This window comes from Otolemur garnettii, unplaced genomic scaffold (assembly GCF_000181295.1).
Source record: "Otolemur garnettii isolate 467f Iridium unplaced genomic scaffold, OtoGar3 scaffold00235, whole genome shotgun sequence".
NCBI classification, from domain to species: Eukaryota; Metazoa; Chordata; class Mammalia; order Primates; family Galagidae; genus Otolemur; species Otolemur garnettii.
The window spans coordinates 462,985-487,783 of record NW_003852630.1 but is presented as its reverse complement, the minus strand read 5'-3'; the positions used below and the strand labels follow the sequence as shown (position 1 = coordinate 487,783).

The 24,799-nt window shown below is 43.6% G+C and overlaps 1 protein-coding gene across 1 annotated transcript in view; it reads right to left on the bottom strand.

Moving 5' to 3' along the window:
* Window positions 1-128: 128 nt before the first annotated feature.
* Window positions 129-24,799, bottom strand: part of NCAPG2 (non-SMC condensin II complex subunit G2) — a 72,797-nt gene continuing 48,126 nt past the window's right edge. The window contains exons 15-28 of the mRNA XM_023508266.1: window positions 18,445-18,667; window positions 17,799-17,908; window positions 14,881-15,054; window positions 12,330-12,400; window positions 11,210-11,363; window positions 10,917-11,090; window positions 10,030-10,146; window positions 9,806-9,946; window positions 9,305-9,404; window positions 7,333-7,520; window positions 5,987-6,127; window positions 2,731-2,834; window positions 1,499-1,599; window positions 129-232 (exon numbers count right to left, since the gene is read on the bottom strand). Of these exons, the coding sequence (XP_023364034.1) occupies window positions 129-232; window positions 1,499-1,599; window positions 2,731-2,834; window positions 5,987-6,127; window positions 7,333-7,520; window positions 9,305-9,404; window positions 9,806-9,946; window positions 10,030-10,146; window positions 10,917-11,090; window positions 11,210-11,363; window positions 12,330-12,400; window positions 14,881-15,054; window positions 17,799-17,908; window positions 18,445-18,667 (1,902 nt within the window). The remainder of the gene's footprint in view (window positions 233-1,498; window positions 1,600-2,730; window positions 2,835-5,986; window positions 6,128-7,332; window positions 7,521-9,304; window positions 9,405-9,805; window positions 9,947-10,029; window positions 10,147-10,916; window positions 11,091-11,209; window positions 11,364-12,329; window positions 12,401-14,880; window positions 15,055-17,798; window positions 17,909-18,444; window positions 18,668-24,799) is intronic.

Here is a 24,799-nt window from a genome sequence, read left to right as displayed (position 1 = left end):
AAGAACACTGATGACAGTGATGTTTCCATCCTGTTCTCTGTCAGCAGCAGAAATGAAAACACAACCTCATGTGCCTAAAGAGCAGTCAGCAGCTTTCAGACCATCTCTTTCAGAGTCTCTCTCACGTTTTACCTTTCGGTGCTGTCCTCTTCCAAAGTAATTTCCATGAAGGTCTTCAGTTTTCTGTAAACAGTAGCTGCCACCTCCTTCACTTTTGAACTATCATGTTTACCTGGGAAGATTGAGCAGAAAAAAGACTTTAACACACAATACAAACATACTCTCCTACACACGTGGGTGAAATTTCTAAAAGCTGAGCTTCCTTATCCTTCCTTTTGATGTGACCCATCTGTTGCTCTTCAGAGTAGTAACTGACCCCTTGACAGAGCTGTTGCAAAGTTCAAATATTTACAAAAGTACCTCACTGGCCAAAAGGGAAAGTTCATGTGGACCTCACCCCAGGAACTTCAGAGACACACCCTGTCCATGCCATCAGGCTCACACACACCCCCACCAGAAATGACAACCACCTTATTTCATGGTCATCTCCAGTTTAAACATCCTGGGCACTGAAGGTCCTACTAAGTGCGAGGCACAGAGCAGCATTCATACTGTGTCCTCACACCCTCCGTGATCCCAACCCCCAGGGGGCCCTCAGGGAAGTCTGCTCTGATGCCCAGTATTAGTCAACCAAGTGAAAAAGTGTTATTCTTAGTCAGGCACAGTGGCTCATGCCTGTAATCTCAGCACTTTAGGAGTCAAAGTTAGGTGGCTTAAGGCCAGGAGACGGAGGCTGCACTGAGCTGGGATGACACCACTGTACTCCAGTCTGGGTGACATAGTGAGAACTTGTCTCAAAAGTAAATAAATTTGGCTCGGCACCTGTGGCTCAAGTGGCTAAGGTGCCAGCCACATACACCTAAAGTAGCGGGTTCAAATCCAGCCCAGGCCCACCAAACAACGATGGCTGCAACCAAAAAATAGCTAGGTGTTGTGGCGGCCGCCTGTGGTCCCAGGTACTTGGGAGGCGGAGGGAGGAGACTCGCTTGAGCCCAGGCGTTGGAGGTTGCTGTGAGCTGTGATGCCACAGCACTCTACCCAGGGGTACAGCTTGAGGCTCTGTCTCCAAAAAAAAAAGTAAATAAACTTAAAAAAAAAGAAAACCAGCAGCCAGATTAAATATCAACACCAAAATGTGTATCATCAACAAAAATTAATTCAGATTTTAAAATATAGAGAATACATGACAATTCAATAGAATTCAACTCCGAGGCACAGAGAGGGATGCTTCAGTGAGTCCAATGGCGGAAGGTGGGAAGCAGACAAGAACTACATCACATGTACAGGGAGAGCTGAGAAGAGAGACTCAGGTGGGCAGCACTACGTCCAGGGAGCGGTGGGAACTGGACCTGGCAAGGGCTGTCCCCAAACATCCCGCAATGTGTCTCTGAGGTGTACCCAGTGCCATCCAGATGACAGGTGAGAGAACACAACCAACCTTTATTAACAACCAGAATAATGTGCACAACAGCAGTGAGGCACATGATCCCTTCTATGTCATTGGAAGTCACACACACTCTTAACTCATCCAAAAATGACCTGCAAAAAATCAACACCTAAAATTATTGCACAGTTGAGACCCTAATGCTTTACAGGAAAACAAACGCAGCCAAGACCCATTAAAAACACCCCACAAACCCCCGCTCTCAGGTAACTCAGGATGCTGGAGAACTCATTCTGTACTTTTTGCTGCAAGTGTGCAAATCACACAGGATAAGTGTTCAGACAGTGGCACTACTGGGAAGAATAGGAGCAGCCACAAGTACAAAGAGCTGCCCCATGTGCCCTTGATGCACAAGAAAAAGATTCCATGTGCTGAAAGGTAATTCAGAGCTACAACAGATGGTGCTTTTAGAAGTTTTCTTTGAATATATCTACTATTAAGACTGTACCTTCTGGCTCAGTGCCTATAGCTCAGTGGTTAAGGGCACCAGCCACATGCACTGGGGCTAGAAGGTTCGAAACTGGCCCAGACCTGCCAAACACTAAGAACAGAACAAAAAAATAGCCAGGCATTGTGGCAGGCACCTGTAGGCCCAGCAAGAGAATCACTTGAGCCCAAGAGTTTAAGCTGTGACACACTGCACTGTTACCACGGGCGACACAGTGAGGCTCTGTCTCAAAAAATTAAAACAAAATAAAATAAAAAGACTGTGCATCAATCCTGCACGTACCACAACAAACCTGGTATTGTGGTCTAGTGACACATAGGTGGCTGTGCATTAATGGAAACAACACTGGTGTCTGCCCCCAAGAACTATCATGTTCCACATTAACAACTGCGTTTTTTTCTTAACTAAATTTTACTCTGACAGGTGTAACCAAAAACTATTTACATGAACATACTTCACTGAAGTTACAATTTTTCTTTGTGTAAGTTTTTTGAGACAGAGTCTCACTCTGTTGTCCAGGCTAGAGGACTGTGGCTTCAGCCTCACTCACAGCATCCTCAGTCTCCTGGGCTCAAGGATTCACCCTTCTCAGCCTCTCAGAGTGTTTAATTATAGGCATGAGCACCACACCAGCCACTATCAATATTTTCAATCACTTATAAAAGTTCTAGGCAATATTTTTCTCATAAAAAATAACGTTCCCTTTTCATTTTCAAATTCTCATATTTGAAAATGCGAGAAAGGAAGAGGGCAGCAGCTGACAGGAGAGAGTGACTACCTGAGCACACTGGAGGACTTCATCACTATTCCTATCAGACACCTTGAGAACGGTGGGAGGTCAGTGAGACGCTCTGGAGGGGTGAATGCTTCTGTATCAGAAACCTAGAAAAAAGTCCCAAATCAATAAGTTATAGACTGAAACTGGGATAACTTATTTTACATTGCTTTGAGTTTTCTTCAATACTTGAGAAAAGTTTTCCAGAAACAAAAAAATTACATTTATTAACTGTTGAAATATCTACAATAATTATGAACAATCTATTATTATAAATAGGTATGCCTTATTCAGAGAGATAGCAATAAAGAAAAAAGACACGTCACTTGATAGTCTTTTTTCAGTAGACTTTTAATGGTCACCTGCTACTATAAACCATGTTGCTAGGCAGCATAATGCTCATTCTGGATGGGACCCTGGCCCGAGTGGGCCACACAGTACACAGCAGGTGAGCAGCACTCCTGACCTCCCCCCACTGATTGCCAAGAGCACACCCCCCCACCCCCAATGACAACTCTAAACATTCCCAGACCTCACCTTCAGGAATTATATCATTCCCCCTGGAAGGACAGAGGCAGAATCCTGCAGAGAGCCACCACTGGTCTGGAGCCGAAAGGGTGCCTGCCTGGATTTTGCTCTTTATCACCAGCTAAAAGGTCCTCAACAAGCTGTACCCATGAACAAATGAGTCCCACATGGGAATGTCCACGTCCAGGGTGCCTATTTTGAGGGGAGGCTTGTGCCTGTTTTTCCAGTAACAGCTGAGATGTGAATAAGCCCGCCCCACCTGTGTATATCCCCACCACGGTCTTTGCCTAATACCTGGCTATCTTAAGGGGAGGCGCGACTTGATAGCACTTCCATGTCCTTTGTCTCCCAGGACAGACTTGGATTTTAAAGTTACTCACTGTTGTGTATGAAACAGCACTGTTTCTCATTAAAATGGACTACATAAGTGAGACTGTCTCAAAAAAAACAAAAAAAACCCTACATATTAAAATACATGTAAGTGCATTTCTTACACCATTAGAAAGACTACTGACTGGCTAACAGAATAATAATAAAGGTCTATCTTGAGACTGTTAGCCTAACCAGAAATAAACCTACAACAGTGAGGACAAAAAGGACAGTAAAAATAGATGACACATCGAGAAATGGTAGCAAATGAAAGTAGAGACCGATGGAGCACACACTGCACGTCAGTGCAAACCCCAACCTGCCAGTAACCTCTTAAAGCCAAACAGGCAATGAGCACGCCCAAAAAAGGGCAGAAACCACCAGAAGGGAGTTTTGAACCCTTATTCATGTAATGTTTATAAGAAACACACTTTAAAAATATAAAAAAGGGGGGCCAGGCGCCATGTACCACGTGACCTCAGAAGTTGGAGACCTGCCTGAGTAAGAGCAAGACCCCGTCTCCACTAAAAATAGAAAAACTAGCTGGGTGTGGTGATGGGCGCCTGTAGTCTCAGCTACTTGGGAGGCTGAGATGGGAGGACCACTTGAGCCCAGGAGTTTGAGAGTGCTATGACCTATGACAACACAGCACTGTACCCAGGATGATAGAATGAGACTCTGTTTCAAAAAAAAAAAAAAAAAGTTGGCACCTGTAGCTCAGTGGGTAGGGCGCTGGCCACATACACCCAGGCTGGCAGGTTTGAACCCAGCCCGGGCCAGCTAAACAACAATGACAACTCCAACAAAAAAAATAGCTGAGCACTGTGGCAGGCGCCTGTAGTCCCAGCTACTTGGGAGGCTGAGGCAAGAGAATTGCTTAAGCCCCAAGACCTGGAGGTTGCTGTGAGCTGTGACGCCACAGCACTCTATCAAGGGCAACATAGTGAGACTCTGTCGCAAAAATAAATAAATAAAAAGGGAAGGTTAAAAGTAAATGCACTGGTCCTCTTCCCCTTCTCCACCCCAATAATAAATAAATAAAAAGTAAAAGGACTGAAAAAGATATGCTGTGAAAACACGAGGTACAAACAAGCTGGTCTGGCACAAAAAACGTCACAGTAGACTTCATGATGGAAGTGTCAAGGGAAGTATTTCACGATAGTATGACAATCAAATCAAAAAGACAGTGTATGGCCCCAACAACAAAGCTCCCAAGTCCATGGAAAGAAAACTGACAGGACTAATGCAGAGAGACAAATCCATAATCACAGCTGGAACAAGCAGACAAACTGGAAGGAACTAGAACAGAGGTCAGCAAACTTTTTCTGTAGCAAAAGAGTAGATATTTAAGTAAAAAATCAAGTATTTCTGCTTTTATGGGTAGAGTTGTAATGATCTGTCATAACCACTCAACTGAATCTTCTGTTGTGGCACAAAGCAGCCACAGAAAGTTGAGCAAACAGGCACAGTTGTGTTCCAGTAGGATTTTATCTAACAGAAACTGATGGTGGGCCTGGCCTAACCCACGGCCATGAGTGACCTGAAACTGTTAGCTATCTATCTCACTGAAGCACACAAGTCCTGGTTTTTATTCTATGTATAAGCTAGAAATAACTTTCCTAAACCAATGCCTCTCTTTTCAAACTTGAAGGAGGACCTTAAATTCTATTTAATGTTTTAGAATTTATCAACATCTTTTTATTAGTTATAACTTTGTATTATAAAACTCATAATTTATATATAAAGACAATGCTATTCCCTATCAGATATCATCTTCTCCTGTGAAGAAGTGAAGAAAGCTACCTAGCCACTCTCAGCTATGCCTTTGGCGTGAGACATCCCTGGAGTGAGTCTCCAACTGTTAAGACATCACTTTTTGTGTCCCTGGTTATGACAATCTTTAACCAAACAGGACAATAATTTCTGCACGAATAATAATCTTCCAGTCATCTACAGCTACCAGGTACGAAAATAAGACAGTCGGCAGCAATAAATAAATAATCTGTTTAAACTGATACCAAAAGGGGGAGGACTAAAAATACAACAATCAAAAAGATGTGACCCATCACACACAGGTACAGCCCAAGAGCAGCCATACATCCTGTCACCACAACCACAACTGTGTTCATCTTCTCAGAAGACTCTTAAGAAAGCATCAATCCATTTAAATCTCTAAAATGCAGCAAAATAAATATTCAAGCTTAAGGACTAGTTCTATGTTTATCAAGGGTGGTAACATGAGGTACGGCTATAGGAAAGCATACCAGTAACTCAAGTTTGAGTTCTTAAACTCTGAGTAGCTTAAAACTATGCTGTTAGTCTGGTCAAGGGACACAGTCATTTCTAGAGCAACGTGCTTCACCTTCTGCAGCTGGTGGCTTATCTCAACCACGGGCCCCGCAATCAGCGTCGAGAGCATGCCATGGTGCACTGGAGTGTCTGTGTGCCAAGACTGAACGGTGGTGATGAATTTGTAAAGAGGGGTTTGGACAGAATACAGGAGCTACAAGAAAGCACATCAGTTTTTAAAAAGCTAAAAAGACATGTAAAGTAAGTATTCCTACTGCCCTCTCCTCCTGATTCCAGTATTCCCTTCTCTCTTGCTGATTTCAAACGTCCCAGCCAAAGCCCATAGGGAACCCCATAATGACACTCCTCTCAAAGCAAAGAAATGCCTTCTAGGGCGACACCTCAAAGGAGTAGGGCGCCAGCCCCATACGCCAGAGGTGGTGGGTAAACCCAGCCCGGGCCAAAAAAAGAAAAAAAGAATAAAGAAATCCCTTCCAGAGCAGAGGCATCAAGAGGAGGGTGGGAGGGAGTATAGGCGCTGATGAGGCCAAGCAAGGCACCAGACAGCCAACCGTGAAAGGTTTGAGGGGAAAATTAAAGGTTTTTGCACAAGTTACGTCAACAATTCATCAAAAACAGGAACATACGAAATTAATTTGAACGAACTAGACTAGAAAAAAATACAGCCAACAACCTTCAATTACCTCAGCTAAAGACAGAATAAAACCAAAAGTGTTGCAATATTCCATAAACAGCCTCCTATTTAAGCAATTTTTAAAATTGTCATAAAAAATAATAGCTTATTGGTATTTTTAAACCACTACCTAGAAAAAAATAATAGCTTGCTCTGATAACAATATGATTTTGTTCAGGAGATGACATGATGCTATATAAATGGGGCATGTGGGTTTTCTTTATGAATTGGTTACACGATTTCACTTCACATTAGTTTTCAACAGCACAAGGGAACCATAGGAAGCTCAACACACAGGGGGAGCATAACCCATGACTGGAGTCAGCATTTCACCTGGGCAAGGCCTCTGCCACTCTACAAATAATCAAAGGTAACACTGTCAAAATGTATTTGGAAAATTCTGTGAAGTAACAATTGAGCCCTCAGGGCCTCTGCCTCCTGTCTTGCTGTTTGTGACCTGAGCTCATGAAACCCTGTTTCTGATGGGCAGAATCTGAAATGGCTAGAGCTCGAGGCCTCTCTGGCCACAGAGTGTGGTACATCAAGGGCAGCACTTGGGCCACACCAGAAGGGACACCACCTAGCAACAAGTTGCTATACCACTGTGTGTACCCCAAGAGCAAACAGCATAAACTCCCTGGGTCTGCACGTGGCAGCCTCAGTCTTCATATGCTTCAGCCCCTACAACCCCATCTAGCGACCCACCCCCAGGAAGACCTCAGTACCTGCAGCCCATCTTCCGGCTGATTCCTAAAGCTCCATGCCATACATTCCAGCATTTTCTGAAACACTTTCTGGACTGTATCAAACAGTGTCGCAACTTCTTCATCTGAATCTGTTTTCTGAACCAAGGGATTTCCAATTATCTCTTTCAGAATGTCAAGAAGCAATGAAACATAAAAAAATCCCTTCACTAAAAAAAAAAACAGAAGTTATTTAATCCCACAATTTAGTTAAAACCAGTACACATTTTTCTTTCTTTCTTTCTTTTTTTTGAGACAGAGTCTCACTCAGTTGCCCTTGGTAGAGTGCTGTGAGCTGTGATGCTCTTGGGCTCAAGCTCTTGGGCTCAAGTGATCCACCTGCCTCAGCCTCCCAGTAGCTGGGACTACAAGTACCCACCATAGCACCGTGCTAATTTTTCCATTTTTAGTGGAGATGGGGTCTCACTCTTGCTCAGGCTGGTCTTGAACTCCTGAGCTCAAGCAATCCACCTGCCTCAGCCTCTCAGATTGCTGGGATTACAGGCATGAGTCACCATGCCCAGCCTGAAATTCAGCTTGTAATTAAAGATTAATTTTAAGACATGGACCAGTGTCCCACTCCAGGGTCCTCACCCCTCTACTTCTGTAGCAGCATGAGGAGAGGGGAGGAGATGCTGCAGGTGTTTCTAACAGAAGATGCCTCTGGCAAAAGGCTACAGGCAAATTAACTAAAAACTGAACTACAGATTTACTGAATCCAATTTTCAAAACACAATGTTGAATTTACTAGTGTTACCATTTTCTAGCCAATGTCTGGGCTTAAGGAAATGTGAACATCAAGAGTTGAAGCTTCTGGCTCGGCGCCTATAGCTCAACCGGCTAGGGCGCCAGCCACGTACACCTAAGGTGGCGGGTTCGAATCCCCAGCCCGGACCCGCCAAATAACAATGATGGCTGCAACCAAAAAATAGCCGGGCGTTGTGGCGGGCGCCTGTGGTCCCAGCTACTTGGGAGGCAGAGGCAGGAGACTCGCTTGAGCCCGGGAGTTGGAGGTTGCTGTGAGCTGTAATGCCACGGCACTCTGCCCAGGGGGACAGCTTGAGGCTATGTTTCAAAAAAAAAAAAAAAAGAGTTGAAGCTTCTAGGGCAGTGCCTGTGGCTCAAAGGAGTAGGGTGCCAGCCCCATATGCCAGAGGTTAGGGTTCAAACCCAGCCCTGGCCAAAAACTGCAAAAAAAAAATAAAAAAAGAGTTGAAGCTTCTACGCTTCTACGGTGAGAACCAAATGCAGCAGTGTGACACTGAGTAAAAACCACCCAGAGACAAGTCCGCACCCCACCCAGCTACACCATAGGGGTGGTGGGGAAGAAGGCTGGCCGTCAGGGGTGGGGGTCAGGAGACTGGGGTGGGCCCCAGCTCAGGAGCACTTGTCTTTGCCAGAGACTGTGCAAGTGATCATGTGCTCACTGCCCACCCAGGTGGCTTGGGGGCTGCCTTCCTGCTCCCTCAGAAGTCTGATCCAGGGCTGGGTGGGGAGCATGCCTGGAACCATGTCATCAGCTGTCAGGGTCACCCCATGTCAACCTTTCTGGGGGGAGGCAGGGGACTTGTGTCACTCCTTCCAGGGAGGGGGGCTACCCTGTATTGCTCCTTCCCTGGGGAAGTCACACTGTACCACTCCTTCCCTGGGACCTCGGGAGACATCAACAACAACTCCTGACCTCTCCCCACCCACAGGGGCATGTGGCCAGTCAGGGCCCGCCCATGGGGAGAGCTACCAGCAAGGAGAGGCAGAACCCAAAGGCCCCACCAGAAATGCTGGGTGCCACATCTGGCCACATCAACCAATAATCACTTCCTGGCACATACTTAACAGTGTATCAAGTATCTGTTTCTTAGAAGTTGAGGGCCTAGCACAGCCTTGTGTGGTAAGGGGGAGAGGCTCTGGGTGTTCGCAGCTCTGAAACCTCTTTTAGGAAATGAGGCACCTGTACCTGTCTGCATGATCACCAGACTCTGCCGCAAGATCTGTCCCTGGAACTGACGGCTGCCAAGGCCGACCATGACCACATCTTTGCACACGGTCAGGTAGGTCTGGAAGACATAGGTGTGACTCGCCAACAAAGACCTTAAGAAAGGGCACAAATCTGCCTGACAGATCCTTTCATACCCGATGTATCAGTTATCTCAAAAAAAGATATTTACAAAGATGTTTTACAAAGGAATTTCCACAGAGATATATTAATTTTCATTTGTGTTGCCATAAGAAATCTAGGAACAGATTTTACGTAATTCCAAAAACATGACTAAACACCTATTACGTGCAAGGTATAAAATTACACAGTTTATGCTTTGTAAGAAGATAAAGTCTATTTAAATGCCACTAAAAGTATTTACAAGAGTAATGCTAATGTCTAAAATTACCACTTTACAGTAGAAATCCTTAAATATAGGGCAAGCTTGGTAAAGAGAAGCTGTGTCTGAAGCCTTCTCACCTGAACAATTTGCTGATACACAACTCTGTGAAGCTTTAGATACTCTTCTTCTTGATCTTGAATAAAAGATAAAACTTTGCTTTCTAACCACAAGCCAGTCTCTTCCAAAATGGACAAATAAACTTTTCCTTCTGAGCAGAACTGTCCAACAAGGAAAAGATAAATCAGTAGTGAAGAGGCTTTGCCGCTGTGCCGCGTACCCACGGGGACAGAAGCAGGCGCACCTTGTGCTGCAGGTGGATGCTCAGCCGGCAGTGGAGACAGAAGGCTCGCAGGGCCGCTGCCTCGCTGAAGCGACGTGCTTTCCCACCTGGCATCTGCAGAAGCGACTCCAGATCGGCCTGTAACGGAGAAACCCAGTAAGTCACCAGGACACCCCAGTGGCCAGCACACTCGAAGTACTAACCCGCAGGTGAACCAGAAAGACAGCAGCTCTGGCAGAGCCCAATCTCTGCTGACCACACCTGGATGTGAGCCCCTGGGTGGGTGCCAGGTAAGCACACTTATGTCCACTAAAGAGCACCATCCACAGTCCCTGCCCAGCTCTGGGCAGCACCTTGTCCACCTCCTATGCCTGCCACCTCTGTGCCCCTTCCAACTCATGCCTGGCACTGCTCAAATGAGGCTTTGCTTCAGAGACAACCAGACACAACAGCAGCAGGGACTAGAGGCTGTCGGGAGCCCTGGACATGATGGCATGAGCAGGTCCAGGGATGGGGACATGACACAGCTGAGTGCACAGGAAGAGCACTTGATAACTCTCCAAACCTTCCTAGAAAGCACTGCCAAGGACATCGAAGGGAGATGGTCATCGGTGGTCTATGTGGGTGGCAGGAGCAGAGAAGAGACACGTGTGTAAAGCAGAGAACAAAGCTGTCCACCTGAGTCCAGGGACCCAACAGTCTTAGCCAGAGCCCCAGATTCTGTCTTCATGGGAAAGAGCAAGGTTGGGAAAACAGGCCGCCGGCCCCTGAAGAGGGTAGACGAGATAACTCTCTGTTCCTTTCTGGCCCAAAGAACTGCACAGTACCAGAGGACACAGGGAGTCTGCATCTTGCTTCACTGTTCCTGCTATCACACAACATCATTCAATTTCCATGGTAAAACTTACCTTTGACGCCCCAAGTGTTTTCAAAAGGTTGTTAAGTTTCTTCTGGGGAGCAGAGAGCAGGATTTCTCTATTCTTTGGATGGGTCAGCAAATATTCTATGTAAACCAAGGCTAATTCAGGTTTTACTGGGCGTGTATCATGGATTCGCACTTTACGTTTAGAAGCTGCACTGCTCTGAAAGAAAGGAGAGGGATAAACTGATAACTAAAACACATATCCTGGAAAAGTCTATGACCCCTAATACACAGCTCTTCTCATTCACCACGTTTTAAAGAAACATCACAGGAACACACCTTAGTTTGGGGGTACTCTCCCAGCAGCCAGTTGTCCACAAGCTCCAGAACATGCCCCACCTGCCCCCAGGCACACAGGCAGTCCAGCAGAGTGCAGCAGCTCTTATCCACCGTGCCTTCCTCCTGGCTTCTCAGGGTGGGAATCACACTGCAGCTGAAAGGTCAGAAGTATCGCATCAATCTCATATTTAAACAATTCCCCCACTTGCCAAAAGGTGAGGGCAATAGAGAACACCACCCCACAACATTCTCCAAGGAGGAGTCAGGATGCCATTTCCCATAATTACTGCTCAGCTGAGCCCCCATGTGAAAACAGACCAGCTTTGGGCCATGTCAGCCCCACAAACCCCCACACCCTTCTATTTCTTTTTTTTTGAGACAGTCTCACTATGCCATGGTGTCAGCTCACAGCAACCTCAAATTCTGGTTGTAAGCAATTCTCTTGCCTCAGTCTCCCGAGTAGTTGGGACTATTAGGCACCTGCCACAATGCCCGGCTATTTTTTTGTTGTTGCAATGTCATTATTGAGCTGGCCCAAGACATTCTCAAACCTGCCAGCCTTGGTGTATGTGGTTGACACCATAACAACTGTACTACGGGTACCGAGTCCACACCCTGTCAGATTTTAGAACTAGAGTTCCTAATCTTGGGGTACAATTCCTATTTAACATCATAAGCATTCATGTTTTTCATAAATATGAATAGAGACAAATTTTACTGATAATAACCAACACTCTAGAGCTACACTGTCCTACAAAAATATTACAGCCACAAAAGTAAGCCATATATACAGTTTGAAGTTTTCTAGTACTCACATTTTAAGAGAAACAGGTAAAATGAATTTTAATGTCAGAATTTTACATGCTTCTTTTCACACTAAGGCTCCAACTCTGTGTGTATTCAGTATTCACAGTACATCACATTTTCACACCAGGTGTTAAGCACAATCCCACAGACCTTAGAATGAAGTAGCAGTTTCAGTGCCACATCCTCCTTTCTGTACCATGTGGAGGGGAGGACAGAATGCAGCAGCAAGGAGCTAAGCACTGCACTCAGCATCCACTGACTGCACACATCACCTAGGGTCTGGCTTTACTGCTATATAAGAAACAGCAAATACCTGAACGAAGGGACAGCTGACGCAGGCATGAAGGACATTAGCATGAATAGAGGTATCCTGCAGCGATCATCCTGTGAACATAAAAAGGAAAACAAACAAAGCATATTTATAGGTTAGGAAACATAGAAAGCCTCCCTGCATAACTTCCTAATGACTTATTTTCAAAACTGCTCAGTAAGAACTATAGTAAGCCTTTCAATGTTCAAAGGGAAAACTTGAGCCTTATGTTCCAGAGCAGAGAAAAGCTCTAGACAAGGTTCACCAGGTTTGATACAACGTTCTTCAACTTCCCAAGTATTTCTTAAGCACCTGCTGTGTACTACGTACCAACGAATCTAGATCCTAGGAATACATCAATAACGAGAATAGATGAAATTTCACACTGCCATGGAAATGAGTTCATTGAAAAACTAATTATACACTTGGTATCCTGAACATAAAACTCAAGAGAAAAAACCATTCAGAGAAAATTTTATGAAATGAGCCAGAATATCTTTGGAAAACATATTTAGTCTAGTATAATGAGGAAGGCACAGGCCGGGGAGCCACCAAACCATCTACACCCATCAGACTCTGCCACCTGGTGGGGGCCTCACACAGAGGGAAGGGCTGCACTCACTTTTCCTTTGCAGACTGGACAGAGGTGCTGGAAGAAGTGAGTGGGTGGTACCAAACTAAACCCTGACACAGGGCCACACACTGGCTAAGTACTCAATATATTATAGTCATATTACTATTACCACAAGAGTATAGTAAAAAGTGGTTCAACCTCCATCAAGAATACTCCATAAGAAATATTCTTGGCTAGACACAATGGCACAGGCCTGCAATCCCAGTGCTTTGAGACTCCAAGGCAAGAGGTTCACCTGAAGCCAGGAATTCAAGAACAGCCTGGGCAACATGGCCAGACCCCGTCTCTACAAAAAATAAAAAAATTAGCCAGTGTGGTGCCATGCATCTGTAGTCCCAGCAACTTGGAAGGCTGAGGCAGGAGGACCCCGTGAGCCCAGCAGATCAAGGTGGCAGTGAGCTATGATGATGCCACTGCACTCTAGCCTGGTTAAAGAGCCAGGCCCTATTTCTTTACAAAAGAAAAAAAAAAAAAAAAAGTCTTGTCTGGGAGAAAGAGGAAATGGTAGATTGTAAAGGAGACAGAAAAAACTTAACTATTTTCCAAAAACTATACATTATACAGAAACAAGTCCCAAATCAAAATATATCTGTAATTAATTTCTATTTAGTTATAGCAAACTGGCCCTGACCCTCAACTCCTGATAAAGGAAGAAAATATTTCCTTTTCTCAATGTCACAAGTCAACTGAGATTCACAGCCAAGTGCATGGTGGGGGAGGCCTACATCACCCTATATGTGGAGGACGCAATGTTCTCTGACCTTCCAGGGGCTACAATGCCTTTTCCCTGAAACCTTCCAAGTAACCAAACTGTGTCCCCAACTCAGGCCCCCAGGACCACACTGCCCATTTGCCAACCCTCCTTTGTCCTATGTGGGCTTCTGCACTTCCTCTGAGATTCTGGAATAATGCTAGTTTCTCAGCCCCAAAGTACTTATTTGAGCTTTTTAATTTACTGGTAAATTCTTACCGGTAAAGCAAGGGTTTACCGGTAAGAATTAAAATGCTTTACCTTCGCAGACAGGTCATGCTTTCATCTCAGAGACATGACCCAGAAACAAGCCCAAAGTCACACCGGGGGGGAGGAGGGGGCTGAGAAGGGCACTGCGAACAGGTTGGTTCCTAAGATCCATGGCCTCTGTATTTATGCTTTCTTCATTGTTGGGAATAAACTTATAGTTTTACCTGTTAAATCTTTTTTTAAATCTGCTTTTCAAATATGAACTTCCTTCAGAAGAAACAGGTCAAAGCATGAGAAAGTCCCCTTTGCCTGTGTGGAAATCGGCACGGGGAGATTAGAGGTGCCCAGGACACAACCGCCTGAGAGGGAAAGGAGACCTTAGGGACCTAGCGCTAGAGATCACAGACAGAAACACTCTGGAGAACCACTAACACAGGTCTCCAGATGAAGGCAAGAGTGTGAGGTGATGTGTGCCTTGATTGTGTGAGTCGAGTCAACCCACAAAACATATATTTCAAGACATCATTTTGAATACAATAAATATATAGTTTTTATCAATAAAAAATAAAAAATAAATTTTTTCATAAAAATAAACCACAAACACGGCTCTGTTTGCCTGACAACACAGACACAACTTGCTTTCTTCAGGAACACAACTGCTAACAGGGCCCTCAGATACCGCCCAGCACTGGGCATGGCCCTGCACCTTCACATTCACAAAATCCTTTGTCACACTCCCACAAATCAAGCTGGATTTTGAAGCGTCACCACCAACCATTAAAGACAAAGGAATTGAGAGTGCACCCCAGATGTTTCTCTGAGTGCTGAAGGCACGAAGCAGGGACAGCTGGTGCCCACCCTGCCCACTCCATAGGTGGTGACAGACCCCAGAATCCTTGCTAAACTCAGAACAAACCCATCGGGACATATCTTGTCTGCAAGAGTGATCCCAGACTTACCGTAAAGACTTTGAGGTACTCTGGGAGAACAGAGGCAAACTTGTTAATGGTATAGACTCTTGCCTCCTTGTTGTTCTCCATGCTCCTGTGAATGCTCTTCCAGAGAATCACGATGATTTCCAGCAAGCCTGCCATGGATGCAACATCATTTACGGATAGAGTTTTGTCTAGAACCTAAGAGAGAAATAATTTTGCTGTGGAACAATTTAATTCTATTTAATAATTATTAAAAGATAACAGCACTATCTTTAAAAGAATATCTCAGAATTAGAGACAAAAAGCATAAATGTGAAGAATATCAAGTCAATTTACTTGTCATAATGCAACTTTATCCCTACTTGAGAATCTCTACTAGAATCTCTTACCGGAGAAGTAAATTTATTTTTAAAAGTCCACCCTGTTTACAGTGTCCAAAGCAGGGGTCCTCAAACTTTTTAAACAGGGGGCCAGTTCACTGTCCCTCAGACCATTGGAGGGCCGGACTGCAGGCCCCAAGACGAGTCAGCTGCTAAGTAGGACAGGCAGCAGCAGCAAAAACACCCCGTGGGCCAGATAAATGCCCTAGGCCTGCTGCATGTGGCTCGCAGGCCGTAGTTTGAGGACGCCTAGTCTAAAGATTAGGACAGGCTGGGCTTGGTGGCTTACACCTATAATCCTAGCACTCTAGGAGGCCCAAGTGAGTGGACTGCTTGAGTCACGAGTTGGAGACCAGCCTGAGCAAGTTTGAGACCAGTTTGAGCAAGAACAAGAATCTGTCTCTACTAAAAATAGAAAAACTAAGGCAAGAGGATCACTTGGGCCCAAGAGTTGGAGGTTGCTGTGAGCTAAGAACGCCACAGCACTCTATCCAGTGTGACAGCTTGAGACTCTGTCTCAATAAATAAATAAATAGATTAGGACAAAAGCACCTATGGTTTGCTTTAAAGAAATATATCTCCTTACATCTTCCTGAATACGTGCTGGTGGTACATGGCAATCACCCCTAATTTGGACACTCCCTAACCAATCCCTCATCCATTTAGAGCTGCTCCACAGTGGCCGCGTGCCAGTCACCAGGAACGGACACACACTGGCAATACCTGTCGTCAGCCCCTCTGAGGATCTGCCAGTGACTGTCCTTTGCTGAGTAACCAACATGTGCAACTTCCCAAAAGGAGCTGCCATGACACAAAAAAGATGATTTCACTTCAGGCTTTGGTGTTTTTGTGCTATCTACTCAAATGTTAACAGGAAACGATAGTAGAAAGAAAAACAAGTTTGACTGACAAGGGTACAGAAAACAACAAATACTGTTTCTATATAAAGCCAGATAACTCAACATACACTTAATGCTTTGAAATGAGTTACTGCCAATCACATATAAAAACAGAGAAATTGCTAATGATTTAGCCATTGCTGGAAAAGCAATACAAACACCCCAATGACAAAGGTGCTCACTCTGAACCCAGAGTGTCTCCTGCTGCTCTGGGTTGGGCACAGCAGCCTCATCACTGAGTTCATGAGGAAGCCCCCTCCCCCTACAAGCACCACCTGAAAAATATGCTGACTCCTAAGTGATGAGGCCTGGTGTTTATTTTAGCAGAGAACACCTTTCATTTTTAGTAAACAGCAGCAAGAAAAAGAGCCTCTCTAAAAACGTGTGCTGGAAGCCACACAAATGCTTGCAGAATAAGAACACTTCAGTGACAAAGTGCATCTTTCCTCAAATAGTTTTCAGCACAGCTGTAACCCAGGATGAGAACATCTGTGTGACAAATAATGTTTTTCTTTTTGTATAGGATACAATGGAACTACACACCTCTAAACATTTGTCTTTTCTAATGGTTCAGAAGTTGACCTAAAGTATTATAAAGCCCCAGGCAAGGCTCAAACTCGCAGCCCCTGGTTTGCAGGGCCAGAGCTCTAACTACTGAACTACAGCACTCAACTTACTATTTTCTTTTAAAGTCCAGTTTTCTAATGTGGATAGACACTGAAAAATGATCCAGAAATATTCCTTAGATATCTATAAGCGTTAAGCGTTCATTGATAAGCTTAAGATGCCACTTATAATAAGTATGTCTTAGTCTTTTTTTTTTTTTTTTTGAGACAGAGCCTCAAGCTGTCCCCCTGGGTAGAGTGCCGTGGCATTACAGCTCACAGCAACCTCCAACTCCTGGGTTCAAGCGAGTCTCCTGCCTCCGCCTCCCAAGTAGCTGGGACTACAGGCGCCCGCCACAACACCCGGCCATTTTTTTTTTTGGTTGCAGCCATCATTGTCGTTTGGCGGGTCTGGGCTGGGGATTCGAACCCGCCACCTTAGGTGTACGTGGCTGGCACCTTAGCCGGTTGAACTATAGGCGCCGAGCCATATGTCTTAGTCTTAAACGCTGTTTCCTTCTGATATAAATTGGAGAATGGTTGATTCCAGAATGATCTTAGGCAGTGGCTTTGAGGACAGCACACCCACCGAACTACGCATCACAGAAAAGTCCAGAAGCAATCCAAGTCTGCTACACCCAGGGTTGAGGCAAAATACACAGAAAAGTTTTTTCTCCTGTATTAAATCCCACCCAAACTCCAAAAGGCAAATAGCAATTCTTTCAAAAATATCTATGACCATCTAAAATTTACAGTAGAATCTCTGTAAGTTGACCACCCCAGGACAGTCACAAACCGGTCAGCATATGGAGGTGGTCACCATAAGGAACAAGGTTGCTGCACTGACATGCACATGTGGTATATGTCCCATCTTTGAGAATTAGGGCAACTCAGGGAGGTGATGAGTATGAAGAAGTATTAGCCATGGAGGTTCCATTGTATTTGTTTAAATAACAACACTAAAGGAATAAATGGAAAATAAAACTATCCCTAACATAAGGGGCATAAAAAGGATGTCACTATGCTCATGCTCACTGGACCCAGGCCAGTCTACTCACGCTCACGTTCTCCTTCTCGCCGCCACAACCACTGTCCTCCACCTGGGGCTCTCTCATTGCCCTCTGGATGCAGGCGTTCAAGCAATGGCGAATAACATGAATCAACTTTGCTAAAACATTTAAAATAATCAAGAATTAGTTTGTGTTTCTTCTATAAAATTAACTTTCTAATGGTAAAATTGTAATCCTGAATAGTTGAAAGCATTATTTCAAGGACAATCATTAAAGAAATGCATAAAGCATGAAGCATATTAACAAGACAAGCACCAAATATACACCGTATTTCATGCCACAGGCAGTGGTTCATGCCTGTAATCCTAGCACTCTGGGAGGCCAAGGCAGGAGGATCATTTGAGACCAGGAGCTCCAGACCAGCCTGGGCAACCCAGCGAGACTCGGTCTCTACAAAATATAAAAATTAGCTGGCTATTGTGGTTGGCGCCTGTAGTCCTGGCTACTCAGGAGGCTGAGGCAGGGTCACTTGAGCCCCCGAGTTTGGGGCTGCAATGAACCATGCACTGCACTCTAGCCTGGGGAACAGAGTAAGACTTGGTTTCAAAAATATACTCATAAAAATTTAAAAGTAAAGTATATCATGCGTTGCAGGGAAACATAACAGAAACTGAGACACAGCAGGGCCCAGTACCTATGTTGGTGCAGGCCGTGTGCTCGTGTGCATACTGATAGAACTTCCTGGCAGCTGCAGGGTTCATCTGCACCAGCGTGACGCAGCGCTCACACCAGACCTCCTCCGGCTGGTTCACAGGCAAGAAGGAATTAAATATGAGGCTCACCAGGCGCCGAGACACAGGTCGGGAATCAGTCTCCAGACGAACCAAAATATGCTCCATGGGGCATATCTTCCAAAACTGTATGCAAAGCACAGGCAGAAGGAAGTGACCTATTGTTCCTATGATCTTCTTTATTAAATCATAACTGTGTACATTAATGCATTTATGGGATACAATGTGTTGATTTTATATACAATTTGTAATGCTTACATCAAACTGATTAACATAACCTTTACCTCGCTTACTTTTTGTTGTGATAAGACATTTATACTCTTAATAGTTTTGACAAATACCCTTTCATTGTATACATTAGGTGAGGTCCCACAAAAGACCCTCCTTCCTCCCAACCTCCCCCCCCCATGCCCTCTCCTTTCTCGACTATAATTGTGTTTTATCATTCCTATGAAAGTATAGATGATTATATATTGGTTTCATACTAGTATTGAGTACACTGGATACTTTTTCTTCCATTCTTCAGATACTTTTTACTAAGAGTATGTTCCAGCTTCATCCAAATAAACACAGAAGTAATAAAGTCTCCATCTTTTTATGGCTGCATCATATTCCATGGTATACATATACTACAATTTGTTAATCCATTCACGGGTCAGTAGGCACTTGGGCAGCTTCCATGACTTGGCAATTATGAATTGGGTGCAATAAACATTCTGGTGCAAATGTCTTTACTATAAAATGATTTTTGATTATCTAGCTATATACCTAGTAGAGGAATTGCAGGATTGAACCACAGGTCTACCTTTAGTTCCTTGAGTATTCTCCAAACTTCTTTCCAAAAAGGCCATATTACCTTGCATTCCCAGCAATGTAGAAGAGTTCCCTTCTCTCCACACCCACACCAGCATCTGTAGTTTTGGGATTTTGTGATATGGGATAATCTTACTGGAGTTAGATGATATCTCAGAGTGGTTTTGATTTGCATTTCTCTGATGATTAAAGATGCTGAGCATTATTTCATGTGTTTGCAGGCCATGCATCTGTCTTCTTCAGAGAAGTTTCTGTTCAAGTCTCTTGCCCACAAAGAAATGGGGTATTTGTTCTGTTCTTACTGACTAGTTTGAGTTCTCTGCATATTCCAGTTATCAGACCTTTGTCAGAAACATAACCTGCAAATATCTTCTCCCATTCTGAAGGCTGTCTGTTGGCTTTACTTACAGTGCTCTTGGCTGTGCAGAAGCTTTTTAGTTTGATCAGATTCTAGTAATATATTTTGGAGTGTTTCTTCAATTGCTGGGGGGGGGGGCTCCTCCTCATAAAATATTTTCCCAGGCCAATTTCTTCAAGCATTATCCCTGCACTCCCTTTTAGCATTTTTATAGTTTGTTATCTTAAGTTTAAATCTTTTATCCAGTGAGAATCAATTTTTGTTAGGGGTGAAAGGCGGGGGGTCTAGTTTCAGTCTTCTACAGGTCGCCAGTGAGTTCACCCAGCACCATTTTTTAAATAGGGAGTCTTTCCCTCAACTAATGCTTTTGACAGGCTTATCAAAGGTCAAATGATGATAAGTGGCTGGGTTCATCTCCTGGTTATCTATTCTGTTACATATACCTACCTCTCTATTTTTATGCCAGTACCATGCTGTTTTGATCAATATAGATTTATAATATAGCCTGATGTCTGGTAACATGATACCTCCTGATTTGTTTTTATTTCTGACTAATGTCTTGGTTATGTGAGGTTTTGTCTGATTCCATATAAAATGAAGTAATAGTTTTGTTTTTCTGAGACAGAATGTCAAAGAAGGTTTTCATATTTCAGAGAATAGAATTTTTTATAGTAATTATTGAGGATTTTTTTGAATTTCTGAGGTATCTGTTGTTATTTCTCCTTTATCATTTCTAATTGAAGATATTAGGGATTTTACTTTTCTGTTTTTGGTTAGGTTAGCCAAAGGTTTATCAATTTTGTTAAACAGAGTTGACTGTTGTTGGTATATATAAAAGCTACTGATTGTAAGTACTGATTTTATTATATCATCACAGCAACCTCAAACTCCTGGGCTTAAGTGATTCTCTTGCCTCAGCCTCCTAAGTAGCTGGGACTACAGGTGCCTGCCACAACGCCTAGCTAATTTTTTTTGTTGGTGCAGTTGCCATTGTTGTTTAGCAGGCCCTGGCTGGGTTCGAACCCACCAGCCCCAGTGTATGTGGCTGGCACCCTACCCACTGAACTATGGCCTCAAGCCAAAGTACTATTTTTTTTAAGATCTTTGAAGTATGACAATGGTGCCTTAATAGGGATTGGATTAAATCTGTATATTGCTTTAGGCAATACGGACATTTTAACAATGTTGATTTTTCCCAGCCATGAGCATGGTATATTTTTCCATTTGTTAACATCTTCAGCTATTTTTCTCAGAATTTCATAATTCTTTCCATACAGATCTTTCACATCCTTTGTTAGGTAAATTCACAAATATTTCATCTTCTTTGGCACTACAATAAAAGGAATAGAGTCCTTGACTATATTTTCAGCTTGACTATTGTTGGTATATATAAAAGCTACTGATTGTTAAGTATTGATTCCGTATCCTGAGATGCTGCTGTATTCCTTGACCGCTTCTAAGAGTTTTGTAGTTGAATCCCTGGGATTTTCCAGGTATAGGATCATGTCATCTGCAAAAAATGAGACTTTGATCTCCTCTCACCCTATCTGGATATCCTTGATTGCCTTCTCTTGCCTGATTGCAATGGCTAAGACTTCTATCACTATGTTTAACAGCAGTGGAGACAGTGGGCATCCTTGCCTAGTTCCCAATCTGAGTGGAAACGTTTTCACTTTCATTCCATTAACTATGATATTGGTTGTGGGTTTGCTGTAGATGGTCTCTATCTGTTTAAGAAATTACCTGTCTAAGCCTATTTTCTTAAGTGTTCTGATCATGAAAGGATGCTGGATTGTATCAAAAGCTTTTTCTGCACCAATTGAGAGAAATATATGGTCTTTGCTTTTTATTTATGTATTATATTTATAGATTTATGTATGTTGAAACAGCCTTGTAACCTTGGGATAAAACTAACTTGATTATGGTGTATAATTTTTTTGATGTGCTGTTGAATTCTGTTTGCGAAGATCTTATTGAATATTTTTACACAGATATTCATTAATAATATTGGTCTATAGTTTTCTTTCTTTGTTGGGTCCTTTTCTGGTTTGGGGATCAAGGTGTTATTTGCTTCATAGGATGAGTTGGGAAGTATTCCTTCTTTTTCTACATTTTGGAAAAGGTTATGTTATATAGTACTCGTTCTTCTTTAAAGGTTTGGTAGAATTCTGATGTGAAGCCATCTGGTCCCAGACATTTCTTTTTTGGGAGATTTCCTATAGTTAATGCTATTTCAGTACTTGATATAGGTCTATTCAACATTTCCAGTTCTTTCTGGCTGAGTCTAGGAAGATGGTGTGCTTCCAGATGTTGGTCCATTTCCTCCAGGTTTTCATATTTCTGAAAATAATCATTTCTGAAAATAATAATCATTGAGGATTTTTTTGAATTTCTGAGGTGTCTGTTGTTATTTCTCCTTCATTTCTGACTGAAGATATTAGGGATTTTACTTTTCTGTTTCTGGTTAGGTTAGCCAAAGGTTTATCAATTCTGTTAATCTTTTCAAAAAACCTTTTGATTTGTTGATCTTCTGAATGATTCTTTTGTTTTCAATTTCATTTCATTCTGTTCTAATTTTGGTTATTTCTTTTCTTCTGCTGGATTTGGGGTTGGAATGTTCTTCCTTTTCCAGTTGCTTGAGATGACCCATTAAGTTATTGGCACCCTATCTTTCTGTTTTCTTGATGAAGGCTTCCAATGCTATATAACTTTCCCTCTGAGGACTGCCTTTGCAGTATCCTACAGGTTTTGGTAATTCATGCCTTCATTATCATTTTGTTACTATTACTGTGATCTTGAAGACAGCCTAAGCAAAATTTCTAGAGCATAGCCAAAAAGAAACTAATTCTTATATTTTCTTGAATACATACATACATTCAAGAAAATTCATTTCAAATGACTATATCAGAATGTATGACTTTTCTGTCAAGCAATTAGAATACATCTAGATTTTAGAGTATGAGGCACCAAGTACAAAGTTGTGCGAGGGTTAATTATTTAGCACCATTTTTGATGTATACTAGACTCTCAAATTTTAGCTATGGTTATGAATCTAACACTTTTAAAATTTCTAAAATACTGTAACTCTTGGCTTATTAATGTGAAAAGTAAGAAAACATGTAACAATGTGGATATGGATGCCCCATCCGCTCGCTCAGGCAGCAGTCCCAGGACCCTCTGAGACCCCACCTGCCCAGGTCATCACAGACACTACAGCAAGACAACCTGCAAAAATCACAACTGACCATAGTGTCCCTCTACTCAAAAGCAAAGGTGCCTACAGAAGGCACCAAAGTTCTGAGCAGCAAATTCAAGACCAGAGAAAAATATTACAGAATAACAGAAAGAAAACACCTCAGAGGCACCATGCTAAGTCAGGCCCTCCCCCTGCAAGGCAGGACCAACTCCTTCCCTGTATTTTCAATTGAATCCTCCACATCAGCTCTTAAATATTTTCACCTCATTCCAACCTGTAAAACAAAAAGCCCACACACAGCACTGGAGGTAAATTCCTGTCTCCCTTGGCTCTGGCTGTCCCTCTGCCCCATGGTCATGAGTACCCGCACCCCCACCCCAACCCACCCACGCCTCAGTCTACCCTCCTGAATCTGCTCTCGCAAAGGTTATAACAACCTTGTGCTGCAGATTCAAACAGGCCTGCCTGTACTCCTAACTGAAACAAGGTCTCTGCAGCACATGATACAGTCCTTTTCTGGTCTTTACGTCCTCTGGAAATGTTCCTGGACACTCAGACATTTCTTGATTTTCTGAAAAAGCTAATGATGTAAAAATAGTAACTAACCCCAAATCCTACCCATTTCAGGATACTTCTGCTCATATTATCTTAAGGGGAGAGCATTGCCCCAGTGCTTTAAGCAGCCACAGGCAGGAAGACAAAACAACTGCCAGCTCAGGCTCCAACATTGACTGCAGCCTTGGAGGTCAAAGGCCATTCTTCCACAGGTCCAGAGAACAAGAAAAGGACAAGCACCAGGACTCATACTCAGACCACTGAAATAACTCTGTCTCTATCTAGCCTAGGCCTGACTAATGTGTGAGCCTAAATGGCAAGTCCTTTTGAGTGCAGGGCCTCAGGTTGTGACCTGGATAACCCTCAGGCAGTGTTGCCAGCATCACCCTTTCTGGAGACACTCAATGTGCCAAGCTTATGTTAACATTCCTTGTGCTAATTATTCAGTCTGCCCCAAAGGGAGGTTTAGGGTCAGGAGACCCTTGTGTCCCCATTTCATAGACAGAGGCAGAGGTTTTGAGTACTAAGCACAAGACTATACTTTTATCTTTTCTGCTATGTTGCCTCTCATGCAATGGAAAGGCACTGCCTTGAGGCATGTAAGCCACGCACAGCTGCAGAAGAGAGGGAAATATGAGGCTGGGGGATGGAGCGCACCTATAGCATCCCAGCTACTGGGGAGGCCAAAGCAGGAGAATCATTTGAGCTCAAGAGTTCAAGGTCAACATGGGCAACATAGTGAGAAGGGCAGGGGAAGGGGAAAGATGGAATAAAATGAAATGAAATAAAATAAATAGAAGACACTGGCTTGGCGCCTGTGGCTCAAGTGGCTAGGGCGCCAGCCACATACACCTAAGGTGGCAGGTTCAAATCCAGGCTGGGCCCGCCAAACAATAATGACGGCTGCAACCAAAAAAAAGCCGGGCATTATGGCAGGCGCCTATGGTCCCAGCTACTTGGGAGGCTGAGGCAGGAGACTCGCTTGAGCCCAGGCGTTGGAGGTTGCTGTGAGCTGTGATACCAAGGCACTCTACCCAGGGGGACAGCTCGACGCTCTGTCTCAAAAAAAAAAAAAAAAGAAGACACCAAAGGTTGAGAGCTGACTCAGACCAGGGCTCACTTGGTACTGCCTCTATTCTCCTAGGTAGACCTCCCACTTACTAAATTAGAAACCACTACCCTCACAGTTTCCTTACCAGCTGTGACCTCAGCAATCCTCAGCAAACAGAATTATACTCCTAAAACAACACTAAGCCAAACATTAAAACTAGTTTTATTAGATTGTTTAAAAAAAAAAAAATTAGGGGCTCGGCGCCTATAGCTCAACCGGCTAAGG